Below are 27,700 nucleotides of genomic sequence, written 5' to 3' on the forward strand. Positions count from 1 at the left end.
CTACAGGGCTGTAAACCCAAATCACTACACTACTGCCCAGAAACGTGCACTACAGGGCTGTAAACCCAAATCACTACACTACTGCCCAGAAACGTGCACTACAGGGCTGTAACCCAAATCACTACATTACTGCCCAGAAACGTGCACTACAGGGCTGTAACCCAAATCACTACACTACTGCCCAGAAACGTGCACTACAGGGCTGTAACCCAAATCACTACACTACTGCCCAGAAACGTGCACTACAGGGCTGTAACCCAAATCACTACACTACTGCCCAGAAACGTGCACTACAGGGCTGTAACCCAAATCACTACACTACTGCCCAGAAACGTGCACTACAGGGCTGTAACCCAAATCACTACACTACTGCCCAGAAACGTGCACTACAGGGCTGTAACCCAAATCACTACACTACTGCCCAGAAACGTGCACTACAGGGCTGTAACCCAAATCACTACACTACTGCCCAGAAACGTGCACTACAGGGCTGTAACCCAAATCACTACACTACTGCCCAGAAACGTGCACTACAGGGCTGTAACCCAAATCCCTACACTACTGCCCAGAAACGTGCACTACAGGGCTGTAACCCAAATCACTACACTACTGCCCAGAAACGTGCACTACAGGGTTGTAACCCAAATCACTACACTACTGCCCAGAAACGTGCACTACAGGGCTGTAACCCAAATCCCTACACTACTGCCCAGAAACGTGCACTACAGGGCTGTAACCCAAATCACTACACTACTGCCCAGAAACGTGCACTACAGGGTTGTAACCCAAATCACTGCACTACAGGGCTGTAACCCAAATCACTACACTACTGCCCAGAAACGTGCACTACAGGGCTGTAGCCCAAATCACTACACTACTGCCCAGAAACGTGCACTACAGGGCTGTAACCCAAATCACTACACTACTGCCCAGAAACGTGCACTACAGGGCTGTAACCCAAATCACTACATTACTGCCCAGAAACGTGCACTACAGGGCTGTAACCCAAATCACTACACTACTGCCCAGAAACGTGCACTACAGGGCTGTAAACCCAAATCACTACACTACTGCCCAGAAACGTGCACTACAGGGCTGTAAACCCAAATCACTACACTACTGCCCAGAAACGTGCACTACAGGGCTGTAACCCAAATCACTACATTACTGCCCAGAAACGTGCACTACAGGGCTGTAACCCAAATCACTACACTACTGCCCAGAAACGTGCACTACAGGGCTGTAACCCAAATCACTACACTACTGCCCAGAAACGTGCACTACAGGGCTGTAACCCAAATCACTACACTACTGCCCAGAAACGTGCACTACAGGGCTGTAACCCAAATCACTACACTACTGCCCAGAAACGTGCACTACAGGGCTGTAAACCCAAATCACTACACTACTGCCCAGAAACGTGCACTACAGGGCTGTAACCCAAATCACTACACTACTGCCCAGAAACGTGCACTACAGGGCTGTAACCCAAATCACTACACTACTGCCCAGAAACGTGCACTACAGGGCTGTAACCCAAATCACTACACTACTGCCCAGAAACGTGCACTACAGGGCTGTAACCCAAATCACTACACTACTGCCCAGAAACGTGCACTACAGGGCTGTAACCCAAATCACTACACTACTGCCCAGAAACGTGCACTACAGGGCTGTAACCCAAATCACTACACTACTGCCCAGAAACGTGCACTACAGGGTTGTAACCCAAATCACTGCACTACAGGGCTGTAACCCAAATCACTACACTACTGCCCAGAAACGTGCACTACAGAGCTGTAACCCAAATCACTACACTACTGCCCAGAAACGTGCACTACAGGGCTGTAACCCAAATCCCTACACTACTGCCCAGAAACGTGCACTACAGGGCTGTAACCCAAATCACTACACTACTGCCCAGAAACGTGCACTACAGGGTTGTAACCCAAATCACTGCACTACAGGGCTGTAACCCAAATCACTACACTACTGCCCAGAAACGTGCACTACAGGGCTGTAGCCCAAATCACTACACTACTGCCCAGAAACGTGCACTACAGGGCTGTAAACCCAAATCACTACACTACTGCCCAGAAACGTGCACTACAGGGCTGTAACCCAAATCACTACACTACTGCCCAGAAACGTGCACTACAGGGTTGTAACCCAAATCACTGCACTACAGGGCTGTAACCCAAATCACTACACTACTGCCTAGAAACGTGCACTACAGGGCTGTAACCCAAATCACTTCACTACTGCCCAGAAACGTGCACTACAGGGCTGTAACCCAAATCACTACACTACTGCCCAGAAACGTGCACTACAGGGCTGTAACACAAATCACTACAGGGCTGTAACCCAACTCACTAAACATCATAGTATAGTGCACTACAGGGCTGTAACCCAAATCACTACATTACCTCCCAGAAACGTGCACTACAGGGCTTCAACCCAAATCATTACACATTCCAAAAATGTGCACTATAAAGCTGTAATCCAAATTAATACAAATCCTAAACTACATGTATATTTGCAGTGCAGTATGTTTTCATCACTACATCGCTACACGCGCGAGCACACACACACACACACACACACACACACACACACACACACACACACACAAAAACACGCACACAAACGTGGGCGTTTCTTTGAACATGCAGCCCCGTCTTTTCCAAAAGCAACCAATAGGAAGGAGGAATGATTCTACGTCACGATGCGGAAGTCTAGTGTCGCTCAGCTGAATGTCAGACTTTCTTACTCTATTCTACTAAATAATATGAATTAAATCCACTCTTAAAACCAACAGTAACAGTTTGATTAGATGTCCATCTTCCGGTTTGGCTCACAGACGAGTTTGCCGTTTTGTGGTGAGTTGTTTACACGCACCTTTATTTCCTGTTGATTTAAACACACGTGCATAGGAAACTAAGTCACTCTGACTAAGTGCTCTGCTGCACCACACACTGAGAAACACCTGAAGATCACACTGGTGACTGCACTGTTATTGTGTCTCAGTGAGTTCTTTATGCATTTTAAATCTAAGGACTCTGGAGCTTCATTCTATAACATGTAAGTGACGTCACATGCTTTCCAATGCCTTTTGGGAAACATGTCTTTTATTATAATAGTGAAAATAATTCTTACTATTGTAATAACGTTATATGTAAGGAATAAAACACATTAGGGCATGCTGTAATCGAAAAACAATCAATGATTCCAAACTCTGTTGCCTTTAGCACATAGGAACTTATTATTTCCATTGAACAGTATAAGTTTTATTATTTTTATACCACAACAGATCTGGAATTATCAACATTATGTATCATAACAGAACTATATATTGTACATTTTGTCAAACAATTTTCTATTTTAGTTTCATTTAATGTCAACATCTGTAAAACGAGTTCCTCTTCGTCACTTGTGGTGTAACATTTGTACATCGTTGGTACTTGAACAACTTCTCCTTTTTCTATCTCTCTCTCTCACTCTCTCTCTCTCTCTCTCTCTCTCTCTCTCTCTCTCTCTCTCTCTCTCTCTCTCTCTCACTCTCTCTCTTTAGTGTAGTGATACGAACACAAAGTTTGAGTTTGAATTGTGTCTTAGACATCCACCATACACACCTCATTTCATCAACTAGATTTATATATTTGACAACGGTGTATACGGTATAAAGTATTAGAACATTTCCAATATAACTCCAGTCAGGGTCAGAATAAAAATTGCTGAGTATGTGGAATTTGGTGACTTAAAGGGAATTTGTTGACAGAAGCTTCCAGTTGCACATTTGAGAAAAAAAAAGTCAATAAAAGCATAACAGTAAACATACATCAGTATAGAAAAGTCTAATCATGTGATTTGTTTCCAGGATGGGGATTAAGTACAATATGAGGCTTCCTGTTGCAGCTGCTGCAATATTTGTAGCTCTTCCTTACAGTATCTCGCTTATCGCCCAGTGGTTCTATGGATGGCCTGATAAACCCGGGTACAAAAAATACACCGAGGCTCTTAAACCCTGGTAGGTTTACTTAAAGAGGGAAAATTCTTTTGAAGCTTATTTTATGATGTAGATATTTAAAACACTACAGAAATTCTATATCAAATCTCAATATTCTGCTGAAGGCGAATCTACCGAGTGACGAGGGCAGTGCTGGAAATGATGAAGTATCTGCAGTACAGCAAGTTATACTTCCAGTGGAAAGTGTGGTACAAGAAAACCAGTAGTCAGCACTGTGTGAAAGTGAGTCACCTCTTTTTCAAATTTTTATCTAGGCATAGCAAAAGAAAAGACATGATAGAAAGCTTTGTTAAGTTCGTTCAACAACGTCAATTACGATACTGAGACGTCTTGCTTCAGTAGATCAGAAGGTCAGAAGCTGTCTCACACTCTCTTACACGTTTCTATGTTTACAGGACATTCCCTTTGGTCACAGTGGTAACAAATTAGACTTGTACCACTCTCCAAGATTGGGCCAGTCAGAAACGGAGCTTGTCCCAGTAGTAGTGTTTGTCTATGGAGGAGCCTGGGGCTCAGGAGAGAGATCCATGTACTGTCTACTTGCTCTACAAATGGCTGAAGAACTTAATGCTTCAGTGATTTGTCCTGATTATTCCATTTATCCAAAGGTGTGCTTTTTATTTTGTGCTATTTTAATCATGTAGAGTGCATAGCCTACTGCTTTTCTATCTATGCTTCATCTAGGTTATGGGGTTCATGCTGTTTAATGTGTTAACTTTTAGGGTAACGTATCAAAAATGGTTCAGGACATAAGTGACAGTCTGATGTGGGTCAGAGAGAATGGACATTCTTTCGGTCTTGACAAAGTAAGTAATCTTGTAAGACAGAGTCAGGTGACCAATTAAAGGAAAATACAATATGAATTGTTATAATGCTTGAGGCCACCATCAGCCACCATGAGCAACAAGAACAACTGCCCTAATAAAGAATGTATATTAATCTGTCCTGGAATAACGAACGCCATTCTTCAGAAATACAGTAATTCCCCCGCTTTACCGCGGTTCTGTTTATCGTGGAATCACATTCGCCACATAACTAATATGTCTGGCCGATTTTCCCGGGCTCTCGACGGATAGCAGGATAGACCAAAAAACGTATGGGGAATTGTTTTTATGGAGTTTTATGTTGGAATAATGAAATGTATTAATAAAAATTTCTAAAATGAAGTAAAATGTAAATACGGTACAGTACTGTATACATAAAATGGTTTATAGATGTGGGAAGACATGCAGGTAGTTGGTTTGAAAAAGGCAAATGTAGAGGACAGGGGGGGTATGGAGACGGATGATCTGCTGTGGTGACACCTAATGGAAGAAGCCAGAAGAAGAAGATGAAGTACTGTATACATAAAAAAAGTGGTGGTGTCAGTTTATTGCTTTTTTGCGTTTATAAACAGGGGATTACTGTGCTTCAGATAGTATTTTGATAATAGTGGTGGAATAAGGTTGCTCCAAAATCTCTCCCAGGTGTTTAAAGATCTAGAGTCTGTGAATTCAAATGCTTTACATCCTTTACCACCTCATCAAACCATTCAGTGAGCCCTTAATACCCTGTGGAAGGTGGCAGTCATTCTAAGAGAGACTTTTCCCCCACGAAAGAAGCATTTTATCATTGGATCGATGTGGACTTAAACCATGCCAGCAAAAGGTTTCAGCAGTGTAACAGTGGCACCAATTTTCCTTTAATTTGTCACCTGAATATATAAATGTATAGTTTGTTTTAGTAACTGTTTTGAAAATACAACACACATCCCTCATTATGTTGCAGTGTTTGCATTGTTAAAATTGATCTTTATCTTACTGCTAGCTGTTGGAAAAAAAAAACAATAATTAAAATACCATTAGAAATGCAAATGAGATATTCAATTATTTCTGATTAGACTGAACATGTGAATTGCTCCAGTGAGCTGTTTAGTGTTTAGGGGTTTTTACGAGTCGGTCAATAAGAATGCTATTTAATAAGAATGATAAGTAGGTCGTTTTTGAATGAATTTAAAATGATCTCAAGCATCACTCTATACATTACACTATCATTTTATACTTGTATACAATTTTGCATAACTGACCTCAGAATTCCAGGTTGCCCTATGGATTTTTAGTACCAAAGTACCTTTTTTAACTAGGTCTTAAAAGGTGGTAGCTTAGTGGCTAAGGCATCGGACTATGGATCTAAAGTTGGCGAGTTTAAATCTCAGCCACAGCAAGTCGCCACTCCCGGGCCCCTGAGCAAGGCCCTTAACCTCACAGCTGCTCAGTTGTTTGAATGACATAAATGTTGGTCACTCTGGATAAGGACATCTGTTAAATATCCTATTTACAAGTCTTTAAACAGGAAGTACACGAAAGTGTTGGGACACCTGACCTTCTCTGCCATATGTGGTTCTTCTCCAAACAGTTACCACAAATCTAGAGGCACACAATTGTACAGGACGTCTTTGGATGTGTTCATAATACATTTTTGCGTTCATTTGAAAACCCAATCCTGTTCCAGCATGGCAGTGCCCCTGTGCACCAAGCAAACTCAGTTTAGATACAGTTTACATAGTTTGGAGTGGAAGATCTTGGGCTGCCATTGAACTCTGATCCTAACCCTACAGAGCACCTTTAGGATGAATGCAAATGTGAAGGATGAACACTGACTGCACCCCAGACCTCCTCACCCTACATCAGTACAAGACTTTACTAACACCCTGGTGAACACAAATGTAGTGGAACATCTTCCCAGGGCAATGGAGGGAATTATAAGAGCGAATGGGGACTAAATGTGGAATGGGATGTTTAAAAAGCACATAATGCAAACATTAACCTTCATCTTGATTTCTTGCATTATAAATGTTCCTCTGACTGCATTTTGTTTCGTCCTGTCATGTAGGATAATATTGTGTTAATCGGCCACTCGGCAGGAGCTCATCTGTGCATACTGACCACAGTGTTTCTACTGGAAGGTGCAGAGTCGCTGTTCATCGAGCCAATCAAACAGAAAGAAACGATCAACTCGATTAAAGGCATCATAGGTAAACACGGTCTTGTTTGTAGCTCTTAAATTAAGATCTGCACTTTAGTACTTTTAGGACAAGCTGAAATACACTCCGTGTCTGCTTCATGTCCTCACACAAAACACACTGGTTGTCGTGCAGGTTTGAGTGGCGTGTACAATATAACAGACCATTACGAACACGAGAAGACGCGAGCCGTCGAATACATCTCCGCCATGCACAAAGCCATGGACGGAACAGAGAACTTTGAGTACTACTCGCCTACAGCTCGAATCAGGAAGCTGAATAAGGACCAGATAGACAGGTATTTAACAAGTGTGTTCAATTAACATTGTGCTTTTTTGGGGGTTTTTTTGGTTGCTGTGTTACACAAGTGGAAAACAAATGACACAGGTAATCACGAGGTCACATTTTCAATTACAAAATACCTTTATCAGGGGTGTGTAGAACTTTTTATATACACTGTATGAGCAGCTTAAATGACTGGATGGTGGGAACAGTTTTGTTAAACTACTCATCAATAGTTTGTGTGGAGATGATCATGATAAACAGGATACTCAGAATCAGTATGGTGCGAATATTAGTCAATTAATGAAAATCTGAGAAATATGATCAAAGAAATCAAATTCTAATCAAAAAAGTATAAAGAATAAATGTTTGAATGTTGCAATTTGATTTCTTCGATCATATTTCTCCGATATATAGTTTATTATATTTATTTTTTATACTTTTCATATACATAGTATGTAATTTTTTATGTCAAAGTTTAATTAAGCTTTATAATATTTGATGGATTTTGGTATCAACTCATATTCATATTTCAGTATAGGAAAAATTGGTATCTGCATCATAATTGTAAATAACAGACTACTGTTAATGAATTAATACATTTCTTATTCACTTTAACTAAACTGCTAATAGGAAACCAAGCTGATTTAGAATCCCTGCAACAAAACAATTTCCCTAATATTATAATAATAATATTATTATTATTATTATTATTATTATCCACAACTATATTTCCCTTAATAAAGTATTTTGATTCTGATGATGTGTCACACTGATCCTGACTCCCTGTGTTTTCTTACAGACTTCCTCCAGTAGGATTAATCCATGGCACTAATGACATCATAGTTCCCGTGGCGTCGTCAGTACGACTCTGTGAGCTCCTCACTTCACTCTCCGTCACTGCCACCCTGTATGTGCTGCCAAACATGAACCACAGTGAGGTGGTTACAGATCTAATGGCACCAGGCAGACACTTTTATGATACTGTATTTAGCTGCATCAAACAGGAGTACCGAAAATTTATCGGATCGACGTAATTAAACTTTTTTGTGCCCTTATGCTATTATTATTATTATTATTATTATTATTATTATTATTATTATTATTATTATTCATAAACACAATAATAATAATAATGACAATAATGTTTATTCTGTTATAATTATATTTTTTATTTTTAAAAGAATGTGAATTTCTTCTTTTATATATAAATGATTGAGCATTTCTTTGTCTTAATGCAGAGCCATGTGTCATGTTTACAGACTATCATGTAAAACTAATGTTTTTAATGTTTAATGTGCCTAGAGATTATATTTTGTTAAGAATATTATGTAAATATTATTAAGTAGGAGACTTGAGTTTTAAACGTTTAAAAAAATATTTTAATATATAATTATTTTAAAATAAAAATGTACAATGTAGACTAGTTACATAACCCCAACGCATATTAAAATATTTTATGTTTCATATTATATATTTGCTGTTGTATAGTTACAAAAGGTATGTCATATATGTTATGATTTAAATGTTTTAAAATGGTAAAGTAAAAGCGCTTTTAATAAATACTTTAATGGTTGGGTTTGTGTAGTCTAGTGACAAATGAAAAAAAGTTACATATAAAATAAGAAAAGTTAATACAAAGGATAGAATGTCATTTTGAATAAAATAAAAATGTACATGCATTAATACAGTCGACAGCTTTTTTATTTTCAGAGTTTATATTCAGATTTTTTAACCAAACTGAAGCCTAGGAGCAGAGGTTGGCCTTTTTTTTTTTTTTTTTTTTAACAAATTAACTCACCTACATAAAATCCTGACAGAAATTGAAATCATTTTTAAAAACTTAGAAACAACTTTGTGTCACTTTGTGTGTGCTCATTGATATTACAAGCGTATATCTGCGTTGCCTATAGCGTTAATATCTGTATTAGGCATTGAACTCTATTGTACTATAAATGTTTTTTTTTTTACGTTGTTTTTGCAGTATATCTTTGTACTTATTTAAAGTGAGGAAATGAAGCAGGCTCTGAAACACCTGCAAAAATCAATTTCTATAAGCACAGTTTGCTGTGTCATTGTTATTCACAAATACATTTTAAAGCTTTATTAGGAAAAGAAGAATATATACGTGAACATGATCTAGAAACTTTACCCTCTTCTCAGTGCTAAAGCTTATTTATAATGGACTGAGGCAAAGTGAAAAACTGTTCTTTGGTCAGATGACATTACATTTTTCAGATTAAAGGGAAGATGCATCCCTGATGGTATGGGGTGCAATAGTGCCTATAGAATGGACAGATTGCACATCTTAAAATATATGATTAATGCTGAAGGGCATATTATAACAGCATGACTTTGTAGTAGTCCAGATGCTGAATTGGCCTGTCTGCAGTCCAGACCATTAACCAATTGAAAACATTTTACCATTATGAAATGAAAAAAAAAAAAGACTAAAATCCTGTATCAGACACAAATGGGATGAAGTTCTTCTCTGAAAACTCCAGTTTCCTTAGTTCCCAGATGTATATAGACTGTTGTTAAAAAAAAGACAGCATGTACACAGTGTTGCAACCCTCAATTAAAACCTTTGCTTCAAATGGTAGAATTGTAATGGAGGAAATGTGAAGAATAATATGTTCATATATGTACAGCATGCAATATGTAAGTGTATATATGTGCATGAGCTGTTAAGTAAGTACTATACATATAAAGGCTCTGGACAATGTAAACATGTGCAGAAAGTGGTGATTAGTATTTTAAGAATATATATATTCTTAGCATACTACACTACTAAACAGGACGTACGTAAGGCACAATATGTGTAGAGAATTTGGGGTGTGTACAATGTATGCACAACTGTACAAAATGTATACACACTGTATATACAGATGATATATATATATATATATGAGGAGAATCTATGATATACAATACATTATATAGAGAATAATTAAATATAATAATATGAAATCATAAATAAGAGGAACCATGAACTTATTATTAGTATATGACTACATGATTATATAACTAAATATAATGCAGTTCAATATAATACAACATTATACCATTAAATGCACTCAAGTTCATTTTTTGGCTCTTCATTGGGAAACAGTTAAAACGTTAGCGCGCCTGCGGTGTATGTAAATAAAAGCAGGTGCAGTTCCGCAAGTTTGACCAGCAGGTGTCGGTGTTGCTCGTGTTTTGCTGTCGCAGTCAGGCGGCCGTGTGGGAGCGCTGAGCGCTGCCAGTGGAGCGGTGGAGCTGGGATGAGGTGCTGCTGTTGTCGGGATGGCGAAGATTAAATATGGCCACTAGCTGACTTGACTGCCTGTACTGTAGCCCCCCTCCACCGAAAAAAGCTCTCATTATGCGTCAGATATGGATTAGGAACGGAAACGGAGGCTGTCATTAGCAGAGAGAAGTGAGCTCCGGTCCCGTTAAACGCCTCGCTTTTCCCTCACGAACCTCTGCCTCGACGTTATCGGTAAGTTGTCCATTGATACCGTGTAGCGTTCGAGCTAGCTGCGGAGCCACCCGAGCCGCTTCCCGTGTGGGGAGGCATCTATACAATAACCTCGGCGTGTTTCCGAATAGCGTCTGCTGCTGCTGTTGTGTTGGTGGTGGTGGTGGTGGTGGTGTTGGTGGTTGTTGTTGTTGTTGACGACCTCGGGAATGCAGCTTCCATGTTAGTAGTGTCCTGCTAGTCTGCTAATGCTAACGCTAGCTTAGCATCTCATCCGCAAAGGGAACACACACACACACACTGTGATTGTAGACGGTTATTTACTATTCGCCGGACTGTTTTCATAAAACAGGGCAACAACCAGATGTTAAACATCTGTCCTGGTCGTGCTGTGTGTCCTGTCACACAACGTCAGAAGGCTGGAAGTGATTGCTGGAGGTAACTGGGTTGTACAGCCACAGCCTTTCCTCCTGTAAACCACCGGTCCTGGATATGTGAACACCGAGTCCTCTAAACTCCAAACACTGGCCTGCTGTCGGCTTCACCCCCACACTAATATCCTACCTAATGAAATGCAAGGCTTGTCTGGATCTGTGTATGGAATGAGCTCTTCAGCTCGATCTTTTCCACTTCAGTCCCTAATGTCAGATTACGTGTCTGTGTCCGCTGATGAGAATTGTGTTGTGTTTGTGCTTGTTTGTTCTCTCCACAGTTAAACTGTGTGTTCAGGATGAGCGAGGGAGAACAAAAAAACAAAAGGCAGCTGCTTACGCCTAGGAAAAACTTCAGCTTTGTGCAAGTCATCGGTCGAATCCCAAATGGCTCGCTGCTTTCTACTTAAGTGCACTACATCAGATGTGAAATAAAGAGTCCTGCACAGTGGCTCGCTCACAGTCTCGCCTCGTCTGACCAGTAGGCAGGAGCTGGGAAATCAGCCAGAAAACAGAATCTTTACAGAATCATAACGCTGGCACGTGACGAGTAAGCGTGGGTCATGACCTGGAGAGAGGGAGAAGGGAGGGGGAGAGAAGGACGGATTGACAGAGAGGTTGAGAGAGAAAGGGAGAGATACAGACAGAGAAAGATGGGGAAGAGAGAGAGACAGATACAAACAGGGAGGTGGGTGAAGGTAGAGAGAGAGAGAGAAAGAGAGAGAGAGAGAGAGAGAGAGAGAGAGAGAGAGAGAGAGAGAGAGAGAGAGAGAGAAGGGAGGGAGGGAGGAAGACAGATGGAGATGGAGAGAGAGACAGGGTGAAATATGGGGAGAAAGAGATACAGGGAGAGAAAGAGAGACAGGTATAGACAGAGAGGGAGAGGGAAAGATCAGACAGAGAGGAGACAGGAAAGAGAGAAAAGGAAAGAGATATATAGAGGGAGGAAAACAGGGAGAGCGAGAGGGACAAATGCGGACAGAGAGAGAGAGAGAGAGGGAGAAAGGGAGGGAGGAAGACAGATGGAGATGGAGAGAGAGACAGGGTGAAATATGTGGAGAAAGAGATACAGGGAGAGAAAGAGAGACAGGTATAGACAGACAGGGAGAGGGAAAGATCAGACAGCGAGAAGACAGGAAAGAGAGAAAAGGAAAGAGATATATAGAGGGAGAAAAACAGGGAGAGCGAGAGGGACAAATGCGGAGAGAGAGAGAGAGAGAGAGAGAGAGAGAGATCAGACAGAGAGGAGACAGATATATAGAGAGAGGGAGATACAGGCAGAGAGGGCACAGGGGGAGAGAGAGGAAATGAGACATATATAGAGGGAGAGAGAGAGATACAGATACGGACAGAGAGGGAGTTTACACCTGGGATTAATATCTGCCTTGAATGATGTTTACAGCTGCATTTTGAAAGCATCTCTGACCGATTGTGTTCAGATTGCGTACTACTTGAGGACGGGTGTCATGCACATTTCTTGCGGCAGCTTATGCTATACTTGTTTTCATTTTATGTGCTCTTCACTCACGTGGTCTTCTAATAAACCTTATGGAGGGCATATGAGACAATAGAAGAAGCAACGGAGAGCAGCTGTTTTCTTTTCTGCTGGTTTAAATTCAGAGTGGTTCACAGTGGTGCATGCTAGATGCAGTGGATCATAGTGATCCCATAGTGATTACTAAGTTTCCAGCCAGGGCAGTGAGGCAGTGGATCAGGCTCTCTGGGACGCATCGAGACGCATATATGTTCACACTGTAAACCAGGGGTCCCCAAACTACGGTCCGCCCCCACTTTTGGAACGGCCCTTTGAACAATGCCAGGAAATATATGTTTTTTAAATATATGTTTTACTCATACCATATCTGTATTTGATAATAAAGGTTGGCTTTTAAACTGAAAATTCCCGTAGTTATTAATAAGAGGTCGTGGCACCGATAGTTGATTGCTGGAACGATCGGATATCGGCGAAAATCCATACCGATAGTTTTTCCAGCTTCCGGACCGCTATCATTACGAGAGCGGTCTCTAAAGGCAATTCACTGATGCCACGTGCTGTTTTTTTTTACGCGTGAGATGGTGCGTGGACGGAGGGCGCTATATTATAATTATTATTAATTATTGATTTATTATGTAATTATATATTTAAATTGATATATTTTCATGATTCAATATCGTTTTTTTTTTTATTTTGTAAGTTCAGTACTATTTTACTTGGAGTTTTATGTTTGTTTTTAATTCAGTATCCATTTAAAGAACTATTGATCGATTAATTGGTTATTGGCAAGTATGATCCAACCTAGCTCTCGTTATTAGTATAATCCATTGTCGGTTGACTTCTGGGTATTAACATCCCATAGTATTTGTTAGATTCACCGACCAACCATAGGCATAAGTAAGTAAATTTTTTTTGATTTCAACAGCAAAAATCAGAAAATGCACTAACATGATAATCGCAACGTATACAGTTAGCATCCATGCACTAGTAGGAAAAAAGAAGAATTTTTGAAAATCACTGGCATCTATCCACAACTGAAATTAAACTATTTGGTCAAAAAAAATCTATAATTTGGCTAGTAATTTTCTAAGAGGACGGAGAAAAACATCAGCATGGCCAATTCAGATGAGAATAAAATGACAGAGTAAAACAGGGTTATAACCCCATGTACATTTAATTCCACCTGAATGGGGTTTTGTCTCCTGTTTTTCATTGCTATCGCCTATCATTTTCTATGCAGATTTCATCTAATGCTGGAAAAGTGATGTTTGACTTCTGTTGTTTGCTGAATTTAATCTTGTATTATACAGATCAGACACCTTAACCCAAATAGTGAACACTTTCCAAGTCAGTGTGCTTTAGAAGAGGCACTCGGCCATATACATGGTGTAGACAAGAACACCTCAGAAGACCTGGGAAAGCAGTTTCAGAACTAAAATTATTAAGAAAAAGCACGATCCTGCAGGCTGATTAATACAATGCAGCAACAGGTATAAATGTATAAAGCATTACTTTATATGTACTTATGCAGAAAATCATTAAGTTTTATTTTTCTGTAAACAATTCCTAATTGTATCACCGCTCGGTCCTTAAATATTTATATTAATGTAACTTTCTAAGTGAATACTAACTGCTTTTATCATTTATATTTGCAGTGGTCTGAGAAAACACAGTCCAGTGATTGTTTTTTTCGCTGTTCGGATGTGAGAGTTTTATCATTGAGGAAAGAAACGTACTCTGGACGTCCACCCTGTAAAAAAATCCCATCCGAATAGAGCCGTTCGCTATTGTTTCTCCTGATAAAATACCACAGCACTTCTCAATTCGTGCTGCTGTGCATGTTTTAAACCTACACTCAGTACTAATTAGGTTCTATGGTAAAAGCTCATTCTCATGGTTTTCGGATGCTCCACATGATCAACAATTTTCCTTCATGGGAAAGTCCTCAGGACAGAGGCATTTTCTTTGCTTTGTGGTTTCTCAGTCACATGACAAGCTGAATATTTTTGTCTTATTGACTTCAAAAGGAAGGAAAATGAGGGGGACTGGTGTCTGGGGTTTATATCAGTTATAACAAACACAGGAATTTAGCTGTCGCTCAGACTTTCCACTTTCACTGCAAGACACCACAACAACTAACGGTTATGCGTAGCATCTAGTATCCTTAGAGCATGTTTAGATTTATATCTTTAGTAATATCCTCGGATTTAGTTTCTATAGATCTTAAAAGATAATTCACACAGCATTGTAAAAACTTAGAATCTGACTAGTTTTCACTGTTTCTATAGTAACAGCTCATTCACAAGGACGAAAAAAAAGTGTTATAGGGAGTATAAGAGAAATAAAACACTTCAGGATTAACTTTTATAGGAAAGCTATCTTTGGGGTATATTCCTATAATAAGTGATAACCTGTGTCCTCACATCATAGACGTTATTTCCCATGTAGCTTTACTGATAATTCCCAGGAAGTGTTCTAGTACCCCTTCAGTCTTCCTGATTTACTCAAACAGAATGCCTCTCCTGAGCTTCCATTCAGCACGAGGTTCCTGAGACAGGCAGGATTCCGGGGGGTCATGTTTGTGCTAAATGCATCGAGCCTGAAAGCAGACTGGAAAATCACGTTCTTTTTGTGTCTTTACCCTCAGTAGTCTCCATTCTGGTGTTTTCAGATCTCAGAACTCTGTTCCCTATGTGTGTGTTATATTCTAACCTGTATCACTGTCAGGGTTAAAGAACTGTTTAGAGTGAGTCAATTTGTACGTTTCCATTTTTAAAACGGTCACACCAAGGTATTTTATAAGGATGCATAATTAATGGCACCTGCTTTAATCCTGCTTTATGGATCTCAGAAAGCGATATTGTTCATGTTAAACGCAAGCGTCCACCCGAATCTTGGTTTTCTGAATGACCGCTTTGCAATGAGAGTTTTTTATTTTATTTTGGTTTCTGTAACTGCTTTGTTTTGAAACTGACCATGCTACCCAAGTGGGAGGAGCTACAATACCTCTCACCCTATGCTGTTTAATTCTGCATCCAGTGCAGGTTGGATTATTGACAGACAGACAGACAGACAGACAGACAGACAGACAGACAGACAGACAGACAGACAGACAGACAGACAGACAGACAGACAGACAGACAGACAGACAGACAGACACAAAATGCAGCTTGGCATATACCAGAAGTGGGAAAAAGTAGCAGTTGTGCAAATAGACAAGTGCAGGTAAATATGTAGCATATGTACAGCATGTAATATATATATATTTATGTGAACATATGTACAGTGAATAAATATAAAAGCTATAGCAGTGAAGAGGTGTGGACATTTTAAAAAGTAAATGGTTCAGTGATTTTGAAAAAGAAAATGGATATGCTGCATGTTTTGGATGGAGTGTGTCTTTTTTGCTCCCCCGCCATGGCACCCAGATGGTATCTCCTGGTGTGAAAGAAGCGCCCCTCCCATTATCCACCCGCGTGGTACAGCTGGTGACAGGGGGGCATCAGCTGTGCCAGTCCCTGCAGGCTGGCACCCGAGTTGCCTGGCAGTGCCAATAAAGCTCTCCACTCGCCGCTCGCGAGCGTAACGCCTCATAAACGCAGGGCCGTCTTTCTGTACGGAAAAAAAACAAGGATCGTTATCTCCCCGGCTCCTTTCGGATTGCCTTTCCATCGATGATACCAAGGGATGCTGGCAGAGCAGCAGGAGAGCAGTAGGTATGGAAAACACATTCTCCATGGTGACAAGCGGGTTTGTTTACACACCTTTTCGATGCGGTTTGATCTGCTGCCATGGTGGTCTCGAAATAGCTGCTTTGATGCAGCCTACTGGTGTCTCTGACCAACGCTTTCTTTTAACCACAGACACAAAATTCGGTTTTGTGTATTCATTATTTGAGATATGGAGTATCTACAGTGTAGGGAAGATGCTTTGTTTTTTTCAGCTGCCATGATGTTGGATTATAAGGCAGTATTCGGAGAATGGATCGATGTGATAAGCTGTGTTTATACGGGTTTAGTATAAAAGGAAACGGTTGTTTTTGATAAAGGGTTAACAGTAAAGACTGGTTTCCTGTTTACTGGGCGTGCTACATATATTTTTAGAGTATCTATTCAGAGTATTTATTTCTTCAGAGGTAGTGTGGATGGTGGATATTGCCATTATTGATCTAATCTTCTTGCACTAGTCATTTGTAATTTCATACACTGTCTGCTTGCTTGGGAACCGTTATGTAACATTTTGCTTCGATAGGCTCAGATTGAATAAATGCTTTATTAAGGTTTTTTTTTTTTTTTTTTTCTTGGATGAGCCAAATATAAGCAATTCAAAATTTGACACACACACACACACACACACCAACTACCTATTTTTCTGTTTGTTTTTTTCTTTTGCATTTGGAAATGATGGAAATGTTGAGTCTCAGTTCTCTAAATATGTCGCACATGTGACACGGTTTCTGCGATTACATCACCCAACGCTCATGAACTCTTTGAAACCTCTAAAAAGCCTTTAATTTCCATAACAAAAAAAGTCTGTAAGGAGTAAAGCATGCAGAGCTGAACCACAGTTTATTGGAGAGAACGTTCACCAGTCCCGCACTGTCTGTAATACAATTATTAACACACAACAATTCAGAACAAGTTCCATTCTTTATTGCTTTCTTTTTATGGGTGGCCATGGCTGTATTGTAAAAAGAATACTACATACTCTCCAACCTTTATGCATTTTTAAGAGTTTTGCCACAACGAGCCGTTATTCGAAAAAATGTGCCTTTGTCCTTTACGTCCACTTGATTTTAATGTTAGAATAGTAACTCCAGATCTCTAGTCAGGAAAAAACATGCAGAATGTCCCATTAGCTGCTATTTAAAAAGGTGAACTTAAAGGTGTTCGTGTCGTTTGTTTTTTTTTATTTTTCTTCATTTTTTTTCTCAATTTGAAACTCAAATTCCACATTTGAAGTCGATTGCAGCACAACAGGCACCTATGAAAATCAAGACCCTTCTGGAAGCCACATCCCTTTCATTAGTTTTTACATTAGTAATCCTTCGGTTCATTTTTTTCCTGCTTTGCATCGCTTTGTAAAGGTAATTAAAGCTCATACAAATAAAACCAAATCTATTAAGTCATGGACGTTCTAGCTGAAACTAGTCAAATACATTGTACATGCATAATATTTATTAGAGATTCCACTGAAAATGGTTTTATGGGTAAAGAACTATAGTTTGGTCCTTAGCACCGTTTGGAGGCAACATGTTTCAACATTTATTCTGTAAAAAACTACACAGCTTGTTGACATTTTCCACTGACACAATTTCAACCATTCTGCCCATTTCTGGTTCCACAACCAAAATATGTCAGGAGCAGTGGAGGAGCGAGGTCTGGGAAACGTAGCATCACCGGAAATGTTTTTTTCTTCTTTTTGAGCAACAGTGTTGAATGCTAGCAATGTATTACTTACATCTCCAAAACGAATGCAACAGAAAAAAAGACACAAAACGTCCAAAGTAGTAGTTCAGCAGAAAGTTTCAGTCTACTAGTCAGCAAGACAAAATTGACAACTTTGTGAGATGTATGAGGAGATATGGGAAGAAATGCCTATCGCTGACTTCAGTTGGACAATTGAGCAAATCCTAATGCAGAAACTTGCATATAGAAGCAGTACAAGCAACAGAAAAAGCAGCAGTGGACTGGACATTCCACATTTAGTCCCCTTTTGTTATTTAGACCATCACTCTTTTGGGAAGATGTTTCACCAGATTTTGGAGTGTATTTGTGAAATTCTGTGTTCATTCAGCCATACGAGGAGGTCTGGAGTGCAGTCAGCTTTCCAATCCATCCTAGAGGTGTTCAAAAGGTTTGAGGTCAGAGCTTAATACCAGGCCACTTAAGATCTTCTACTCCAACCCATTCAAACTATATTTTCATGGAGCTGCCTTGGGGGCATTGTCATGCTGGAACTGGTTGGGGTCTCCTAGTTTACATGAAGGGAAAATTTCATGCTACTCATCGAACTCGCCCACTTTGTGCTAAAAACCACGTATTGCTGGAAAAGTCCAGTGTCTTGACACGTTTGTCTTTATAGTGTAGGACATGAACTGATATGTGCTTGTTGAACATTGTATTCCAGATTTAGTCCCCTTTTACTGCTACAATAACCTCCATGTTTCTGGGAAGACTTTCCATGAGATTTTTGTGGGGATTGTGTTTATGCAGCTTCAAGATCATTAGTCAGATCAGGCACTGGTGTAAGATGTGGAGGTCTGGGGTGCAGTCAGTGTTCCAGTGCATCATTAAGGTGTTAAAATGATTATAAATGATTAAGACTGAAGCATTGAAAAATACAAATTAATTGTGTGCTTCCATTGTTTTTGTAATAATGTATGGCGAAGAAGCATATTGTAACTTTTGGCCATCAGTGTGTATATACACAGGGTGTTAAGAAAACCACCAGGTAATTTGGGTGCGTTTTTTCAAACACCACTCTGTCCAGGAACATTTCCTTTGAACACCATTTGCTTCGTTACTTACATTCAAGTTGAACAGGCTGTTATTGTCCGTCGTTATCATAGTTACAAAAGAGATTCGAATACAATTAAGATGTTTCTGTAATACGGAATATCAACTGTTTAAAACCTGTTTTTTGGGTGTTTTTTATGAGATCAAACTCAAACATTTTCTCTTGTAAATTTCTTTGATGTCATGCCTTTAAACCATTGGTCTGATTATATCATTATTTTTTTTTTTGAGACTCGATATAGAAGAGAAGACGACGTGTATGGACTTGTCCTTTACTCAAATTTTTGTGCTTTTTAATGGGTTTATTCACAATGTAATTCGGAGAGATTTTATTTTGCCAAGAGATTTTAAAGAAGATTTTTGTATATCTTGGATTTGCAGGCAGTCTGAGGAATTTACATTTATAAAAAAAAAATACAAATAAAGACTTCAAAAGACATCAATGTCATGCAGAAACCCGACAGCACCGTTATTTCGTTGGAGCTGCTTTTGTTTTTGGCTTTCTTTTAGAATAAATGCTTGAGAGCATTGCAGCCATGAATGTCTGGAAGCTTCTTACCACACACACACACACACACACACACACACACACACACACACACACATCCCTTTAATGAAACCTGCAAAATAGAAAATTGCATTTAACCAATTAATCATCAAGTATCTTTCAAAATCAGTATGCTCCTGCTAGTCCTAATGGATTCTGGAAATCAGTTAGCAGATGTTTCCAAGCTTGGTGGTCCACAGTCAGGTTTCTGGCCTCAATCATTCACTATACATTAATGAGTGGTGCTTTTGTACTGCGCTGGTCTGCGTTTCACTCAGTTTCATCACTGATTCCAGTTTTATAAATTATTTTAATGATGACTGTAAGATCCAATGGTGAGACTTGCAAATGGATATAGTTTTGTGTTACACCGTTGTGAAATCTATATCAATCTTGTAAGGAAGATTTTGTTCTTCTCGCTTTACTGATTGGACCGAACCTGTTTATAACCCAGAGAACTGTGAATACAAAACAATTAGCCAGGATGTCTGATCTGCTTGACCACAATGTAGAGTAAATAAAAATACACCATAGAGCACAACCTTTTAAAAAGGGCTCTTTACTGCTCTCATAGTCTTTGGCAGTTCTTACCAAACTCTTTTAGCCTCCAGATGTTTTCGGATGAGGGTTAAGTCATTTTTACACTATGCTCCACTATCCGACTCAGCATACTGACATGACCTACATAACCCACATACACATGGCAACCTGAGCAGATGATGGAAACCTTTGTGTTGTTTCTATTGTAACACCCATGACACAGTCTTCCTTGTGTAGTCCTTATTGGGGGATTAATGATTTCTTTGTTTATTGTGTGTGTGTGTGTGTGTGTGTGTGTGTGTGTGTGTGTGTGTGTGTGTGTGTGTGTGTGTGTGTGTGTGTGTGTGTGTGTGTTGGCATCAGCTGCTTTTAATAAAGGAATGATCTTTAATATAAAAACTATACTGATTATCATCGCACAGGTATTATAATAATAATAATAATAATAAGATAAGAGAAGATAAGATATACCTTTATTCATCCCACAGTGGGGACATTTCTCTGTTACATCAGCAAAGAAAAATAAATGCAAATATATACAAGAATAGAGACATACTATAGTATATATATATATATATATATATATATATATATATATATACACAACACAATGTATAAATACAAATAAGAAAAAGAGACCACTAGTAATTAGTTACACTCAATACAGACATATTGCACACAGGTAATATTGCACATTTTTATTTATTAATTTAAAAAAAAAAATATATATATATATATATATATATATATATATATATATATATATATATATATATATATATATATATATATATATATATATATATATTGCACGTGTTGTTTAAAAATCTAATATAATATAAAATAAAGGGATCTTGCAGAGCTCCATATTTGGCCCAGACAAAATAAAACATTTGAGAAATGTTTCTGTCTAGATCACGAAGTTATTATTGGTCTGTTAGGAAATGGCTCACATGCATTTTGGCTTGCTGAGTGTTTACGATGCATTTTGCCAAAGAATAGTTCGTGACTTTTTTTAATTTTTTTTATATTGCTTCAGTTTTTGACCTAATCCATATTTGAATGAATTTCTACCATGTTTGAAAGCTCATCAGTATTATCCATACTTAATCCCACTGCTTTTCATTTAACTACGATCAATTCTTAGTCATCTCTCCTCTACAATCCGACAGCATCGCAAAAAGAACACCTGTTCCTTCTGAGAAATGTTAAGCGTGAACAACTGGCAACTTTGAGTTATGCTTTGTCTGCCCTCCTCGCATATTTTAGCTCTTGGACCCTTAATGATTGGCTACGACTGCTTTGATTGACAGGTGTAATAAAGTAAATCTTTCCTCCCAACATGAGAACATAACCAATTTTGCTGTCTTGGACTTAAATATAAAATATATATACTTGTATACAGTGTTTTAAAATTGCATATATGACAAAAGTTAGTCATTTTTATAGAATGTTGCTGAAGAAAAGCTACAGTAGAAAGTGTAATGCCATTGCTATAGCTTGTGTAAACACATTTGGATGTATAAAAGGCCATTTGTTTATTTTTTTTCATGGTTTTAGCGCAATTTGGGTTCCAGGATGGAACTGTACGCTGTAATGAAGTTGGGGGCAGTCATACGAAGCAGTTCAAGTCAGCCATGAACTGCTTCACCCGACCGCACATGCAAATTTCTTCCTTTTTTTTTTTTCTTTTTACCGCTTCTCAAGAATGCATTAGGCTTGCATTTTGTTAAAAAAAAAAAAAAAAAAAAAGGAGGCTCATTACTCATTCACGTCATGTCAAGGTGGCAACCAGTTCACACTTTTCCCAAGTTACCAAGAATCTGCTGAGGCCCAAGTGAAGGGATCTGCCCTTTGATTATAAAAGTGTGCTGGTTAAATGCAACCGCTCTAATGTTTGAAAGCATCGCTTTTGTTTCTCTGGAGATTGAATACTTAAATCTAGGCTGTGAGTCGTCATAGTTCAGTTATACCACTTCTGAATCTCACATCACTTGTTTAACGCTTCACCAGCATTCGATGAAATCCCTGAGGACATTAGTACTTGTTTGACATATAATTTATGCTTGAGCGGTTCTCTGTATGGAAAAAGCCTCATCACTTTTTGTAAAACCGACCTCATTTTCCCTCATTATTTTGCAGCGTCACTGGCAGGGGCTCGCTCAGACGCGCTGCGGGACTTCAATTCAGGCAGAAGCAAAGTGAAATAAGACACTAACACCAATATATACCTCTAATACTATAGTAATTTTAGCATTTTTTTATGAATGGCACATTGCACTTTGTTATGCAATTATTGCTAATTATTAAATGTCGAGAAAATTATTATGAACTGCCTACACGTTCATTGTCACCCCCTAATTCTTGAAAGTATTAATAAAGGGGAAATGCAACGCTTCATAACATAATTCGTGATACCATGAAGTGTCCCCAAATTCATGAATTTCACCTCTGCATCCTTTACACCAGTGGTCCCCAACCCCCGTGCCGTGGACCAGCACCAGTTCATGGGTCAATTGGTACCGGGCCGCACAGAAAGAATACATAACTTTACATTATTTTCATTTCATTTATCATCTGATTCTGAACAGTTTTATTTTGGTAAATTACCAGATTCTCTCCACCACATCTGTCTATGACTGTTGATGCACGTCATGATGCCTCGGTCACATGTCTTACATCCGCTACCTTCTTAAAGGGGCTGCTCCGACCGCTAACACATAATACATCACCACTAAATTGAAACCCCCAAGTTAGCAAATTGAACAAAATACAACACAGTGGATTCACGTTTATTATTATATTTAGAAAATACCAGTTTTAATGCCGTACGTATCATTTTATTTTGTTGTATTTTTCCGCCACACCTTAAAGGCCGATCCGTGAAAATATTGTCTGACATCAATCCGGTCCGTGACGCAAAAAAGATTGGGAACCACTGCTGTACACAGTGCTCACACTGGAGACTCCTTCCATTTCCAGTTTCTTTAAATAACTTTTTTTTTATTATTATTGCTGTTTTATTGGCAGCTTAAGGTTCTGAGATCATCATCCAAGTCCCTGTAAACTTCTCAAACCAGGAGAATTCTTATAAACGTGTTTAATTTCACCCTCGCCATTAAAACATGGGTCAATTCACATCGAGAGTCTTTGTAAATGGATCTCAAAGTACATAATGTACACATGGGGTACACAAAATACTAAAACACACTAATATGAACGCCTGTTAAACAAACATACCAATGGTGTGCTAGTTAGAGGTTTGGAACGAAGCCTCTGCCAGATGATCTCATTATTTGCTGCTGCAGTTGTCATGGTATACAAGTCAAATGTTTTGTATACATTCATGTGACTAACACTCCTGCACTGGGGTCCAATGTTTGCCAGTCAGATTACTGCTTTTTTGAGATCCAGCAGTTTCTGCATTTAATAACCTGGTCACTGATGCCATAAATGAAATTCTACCAGTTATTAAATGTAGTTTAAAATAATAACTTGTCATTGATAATTATACTTGAGTGTAGGGTCGAGAATTCTTTTAGATTCACATACTCTGTGGTGACTTTACATGAGACTGACTCCACTTATCAATCAATAATCTTTTTTTTTTGTTTTTTTTTGTTTTTTGTTTTTTAAATAAATCAAAAACAATATAATTGTGCTTTCTTTATGAATATGAAAATATCTACAGAAAAGGAAAGGAAAGAAAATGTACTACTGGTTTACTTCATCTCCAAAATCAATGTATTAAATCTCTCTTTAATTAGAGCTCCACAGTCAGCTAAAATGACCGGCTTCCACTTTTTGGGCATCATAGATCTTCTTTTTCTTTTTTGGGCTGCTCGCGTTAGGGGTCGACACAGTAGATCATCCGTCTCAATACCCCCCTGTCCTCTACATCTGCTCTCTTTCACACCAACCTGCATGTCTTCCCTCACCACATCCATAAACCTCCTCCTTGGCACCTTGGCACCAAAACGTGCTACATGTGCCGTCTCTCTAATAAACTCATTTCTAATCCTGTCCATCGTCGTCACTCCCAACAAAAACCTCAACATCTTCAGCTCTGCTACCTCCAGCTCCGCCTCCTGTCTTATACTCAATGCCACTGTCTCTAATCCATACAACATCTCAGATCTCACCACAGTCCTATAAACTTTCCCTTTCACTCTTACAGATACCCTATGATGGTCATTAAATACACTGTAATTAATTTTAAAATCGGGCCTGCAGATTAGGGCCTCTGTGTTTCCACAATATAAATTGGGCCTTTGTTGTAATGGTATATATTTTGGAACACTCTCTCTCTCTCTCTCTCTCTCTCTCTCTCTCTCTGTGCATGCTATTGTTACTAATGTTAGCATGTCTGCTTTTAGCCTATGGTGTGGTAATACTGTGCTCTGAGGAGGGGGGAAAAAACATTCAAGACTGTCAGGTTTTTTAACTGTCAAGAAAAGCCTTTCCAAATCCCTCATTAGAGCTCGCTGACCACAAACAAGCCACCTAACGTGATTGGAAAGTCTATAATGCATTAAGATTCAGTCACAGCAGCGATGCTCAAAGTGCTCTTGCTAATCAGGAGTCTTAAACTTAAAACACTAATCATATTCTAATCATATTTTAGATCTGCTCTGAGACCACACACCTTTATATCTTTTGCATCCACATTTCTACAGACTAAACCAAAAGCATCTTGGCAGATTATACCTCGTAAAATTAGCTTGAACTGCACAGTGTTTGGATTTGACCGGCTGTCACGTCACATTTGTTTAATTTGAGTCGTAGCTGTTTGTACACTTGTAGACGGTGTACACCCTGTAGTCGTGCAGCTTTATAGCTGTTTGTAAGATTTTGCATAACCACTGCAAAACAGGATTTAGTTTCGTGACAGCACCATGTTTCTACCATGTCCAAGTTTCTTCTCCATTGCAAAGCTTACTACTGAAAGCCTGGGAAATTTGAAAAGTTCTGTTCTATGTGTCAATGCAGCTTCCTTATGACTTTCTCCCAATATAACAATCGAATTTAAGTGCAAAACGATTTCGTTTTTATGTGTGGAGTAAATTCTCGGTCTCGGTTAGGGCATACATATTTTTATTGATTTATTTTAATATTAAACTGATACTAGACCTTAGGTAGATAATTACAACTATTTTAAACCCAAATTGAGTTGTATTTTTGTATATTTTTAGAATTCCAGGCAAATAAAAAAATGAGAGTATCAAAATATCTCTCTCATATTCTTGTTTTTTTCCTCTTCTTCTTTGAGGGTGTACGGTATTGTACACCTTTTTGAGCTTCTCATTCAACATTCAGTCCCGATTAGCTGTTGTAACAGCGCCCACTATTCTGGGCAGGTGTTCCACTAGATTCTGAAGTGTGCTTGAACAGCTTTACGCACATTCAGTCATAAGGGTGTTGGTAAAGTCAGGTACTGATTTAGGTGAGGTGAGGAGACCTGGGGTGCAGTCAACGTTCTCATTCATTCCAAAGTTTTTTTTAATGGGTTTGGGGTCAGACATCTATTGCAGGCCGGTCAAGATCTTTCATTCCAAACTATATAACTCATATCCTCTTTGAGCTCACTATGTGCTCATTGGCATTGTAATGCTGGAACAGGATTGGGTCACCTAGTTTAAGTGAAGGGAAAATCTAATGCTACAGCATCCTATACAAACGTGTGCCTCCAAGTTTCTGGTAACGGTTTGATGGAAAAAACACATATGGCCGGAAAAGGCAGGTGTTTCAATACTTTTGTATTCGGGAGGAAAATCGTCTCTAAATTGGATTCACCGACCAGAAAAAGAGACAGAACTCTAATGGTAGTCTGCTCTCTTTCTTTTTTTTTTTTTTTTTTGTTTCCTATTGTGAACTGTGAAAAGTTTTGTTTTGCGACCTAACAGAAAAGTGTGGGTGAGACTTTATGGAAAAGAGGAGATGCTGATTATTATTCCGTTTGCATTACTGTTGCCTGCTATACATCTAAGAAATAAAAATACATTTGCTGCCTCAATTTGTGATGTACACTCGAGTTTTTCTGTGGTAAATATAGTTTTTTTTCTGCCTGTTAAGAGTTTTCTTTCATCGTGATGTGTATATCTTTAACACTTAAGCTTATCATTAATGTGCAGATTTAAAACACAGGCTATAAATGCATGAATAATTGTTTTGCCACTTTTAGTGATAACTGATTATCGCTTCTTGATTTGCTTTTTTTTTTGCTCAGGGCCAGCTTTGGCCTAAGGAAGCCGCTGAAGATGAACATGGTGAAGAGGATCATGGGGAGGCCGCGGCAGGACGAGTGCAGCCCTCAGGACAACGCGCTGGGCCTCATGCACCTGCGCCGCCTCTTCTCCGAGCTGTGCCACCCGCCGCGTCACATGACCCAGAAGGAGCAGGAGGAGAAGCTCTACATGATGCTGCCCGTCTTTAACAGAGTGAGCACTGTAATGATGATAGCAGCAAAATGGCTATATATATATATATATATAAAACCATAGAAAACATAACTATACATAATTTTGTTATATTTCAATATATTTTCTTAAATATAAATATTTATTTATTTAGCATTTTAGCTATTTAGCTATCACCTAAATTTATAAGAGCATAAGGCACACAAATGGTGCTGGGGTGATGGCAGTAGTACTTCAATTTATTGCCAAAACTTTGCTGAACCCTCGTCATAAGTATGGTATGTGCTTTTTTGAGCATTACATTCCACACCACTCTTCTGGGAAAATGTTCCACAAGATTTTGGAGCGTGCTTGTGCAGATTTGTGCTTATAGGTGTTCACAAAGTCTGAACTTGATGCAGGTGAGGTGAGGAGGCATGGGGTGCAGTCAGTGTTTCAATGCATCCCAAAGGTGTTCACTAGGGTTTCCTTAAACACAGGACCTCAGGACGTGACATATTGTGTGACTCCTCCTATGTTTTAAATGGCCAGCAGTGTTTGGCGACCTCGCCGGTCAAACTCCGCTGTACTTGACCGTTAGTATTATGGATGTTGGTACTAGGACACGTCAGATGCTAGAAAGCATTTGATTAGACGATGCATGAATGCAGAATGATGTCTTCTAAATCTGACTTTTTTTTTTTTAAACTGAAATTAATTTTATGCACACACAAGCACTGTATGTGCAAAACTATTGGGACACCTGGCTTTTCCAGCTGTACGTGGTTTTTCTTCAAACTGTCACCATAAAGACAGAGGCACATGGTTGTATAGGGTGTATAGGATAAGACCCAAAACTGTTCCAGCATGGCATATGAACAAAGGCAGCTTCATGAGCATATGGTTTACATTGGTTGGAGTGGAAGATCTTGAGTGGAATCACACTGCAAATCTTGTGGAACATCTTCCCAGAACAGTGGAGGTCTTTATAACAGCAATAA

At 39.0% G+C, this 27,700-nt stretch overlaps 2 protein-coding genes across 12 annotated transcripts in view; both read left to right on the top strand.

The window, feature by feature from the left end:
- Window positions 1-2,706: 2,706 nt before the first annotated feature.
- On the top strand, window positions 2,707-8,369 carry LOC310718266 (uncharacterized protein; the record flags this gene model as incomplete). 2 transcript variants are annotated; one of them, XM_083527022.1, is made up of 9 exons in its annotated part: window positions 2,707-2,879; window positions 3,028-3,081; window positions 3,878-4,027; window positions 4,132-4,249; window positions 4,423-4,635; window positions 4,750-4,833; window positions 6,899-7,040; window positions 7,164-7,326; window positions 8,113-8,347. In XM_083527022.1, the coding sequence occupies exons 2-9, from the start codon at window positions 3,038-3,040 to the stop codon at window positions 8,345-8,347; spliced, it is 1,149 nt and encodes a 382-aa protein (XP_083383148.1). In that variant the 5' UTR covers window positions 2,707-2,879; window positions 3,028-3,037. The 2 variants fall into 2 exon arrangements, with proteins under 2 accessions (XP_083383148.1, XP_083383149.1); XM_083527023.1 differs by lacking the exon at window positions 3,028-3,081 and having other exon boundaries at window positions 8,113-8,369.
- Window positions 8,370-10,326: 1,957 nt separating this feature from the next.
- The window catches only part of wdfy3 (WD repeat and FYVE domain containing 3), a 95,044-nt gene continuing 77,670 nt past the window's right edge, over window positions 10,327-27,700 (top strand). For 6 of the 10 annotated variants that reach the window (XM_083526765.1, XM_083526768.1, XM_083526769.1 and 3 more), the window contains exons 1-2: window positions 16,181-16,415; window positions 26,531-26,741. In XM_083526765.1, the coding sequence (XP_083382891.1) occupies window positions 16,387-16,415; window positions 26,531-26,741 (240 nt within the window). In that variant the 5' untranslated portion in view covers window positions 16,181-16,386. Of the gene's footprint in view, window positions 10,795-16,180; window positions 16,416-26,530; window positions 26,742-27,700 lie in introns of those variants that run through there. The other 4 variants (XM_083526771.1, XM_083526772.1, XM_083526775.1 and 1 more) reach the window with 2 other exon arrangements.

The sequence above is a fragment of the Silurus aristotelis genome (assembly GCF_946808225.1).
Source record: "Silurus aristotelis genome assembly, chromosome: 23".
NCBI classification, from domain to species: Eukaryota; Metazoa; Chordata; class Actinopteri; order Siluriformes; family Siluridae; genus Silurus; species Silurus aristotelis.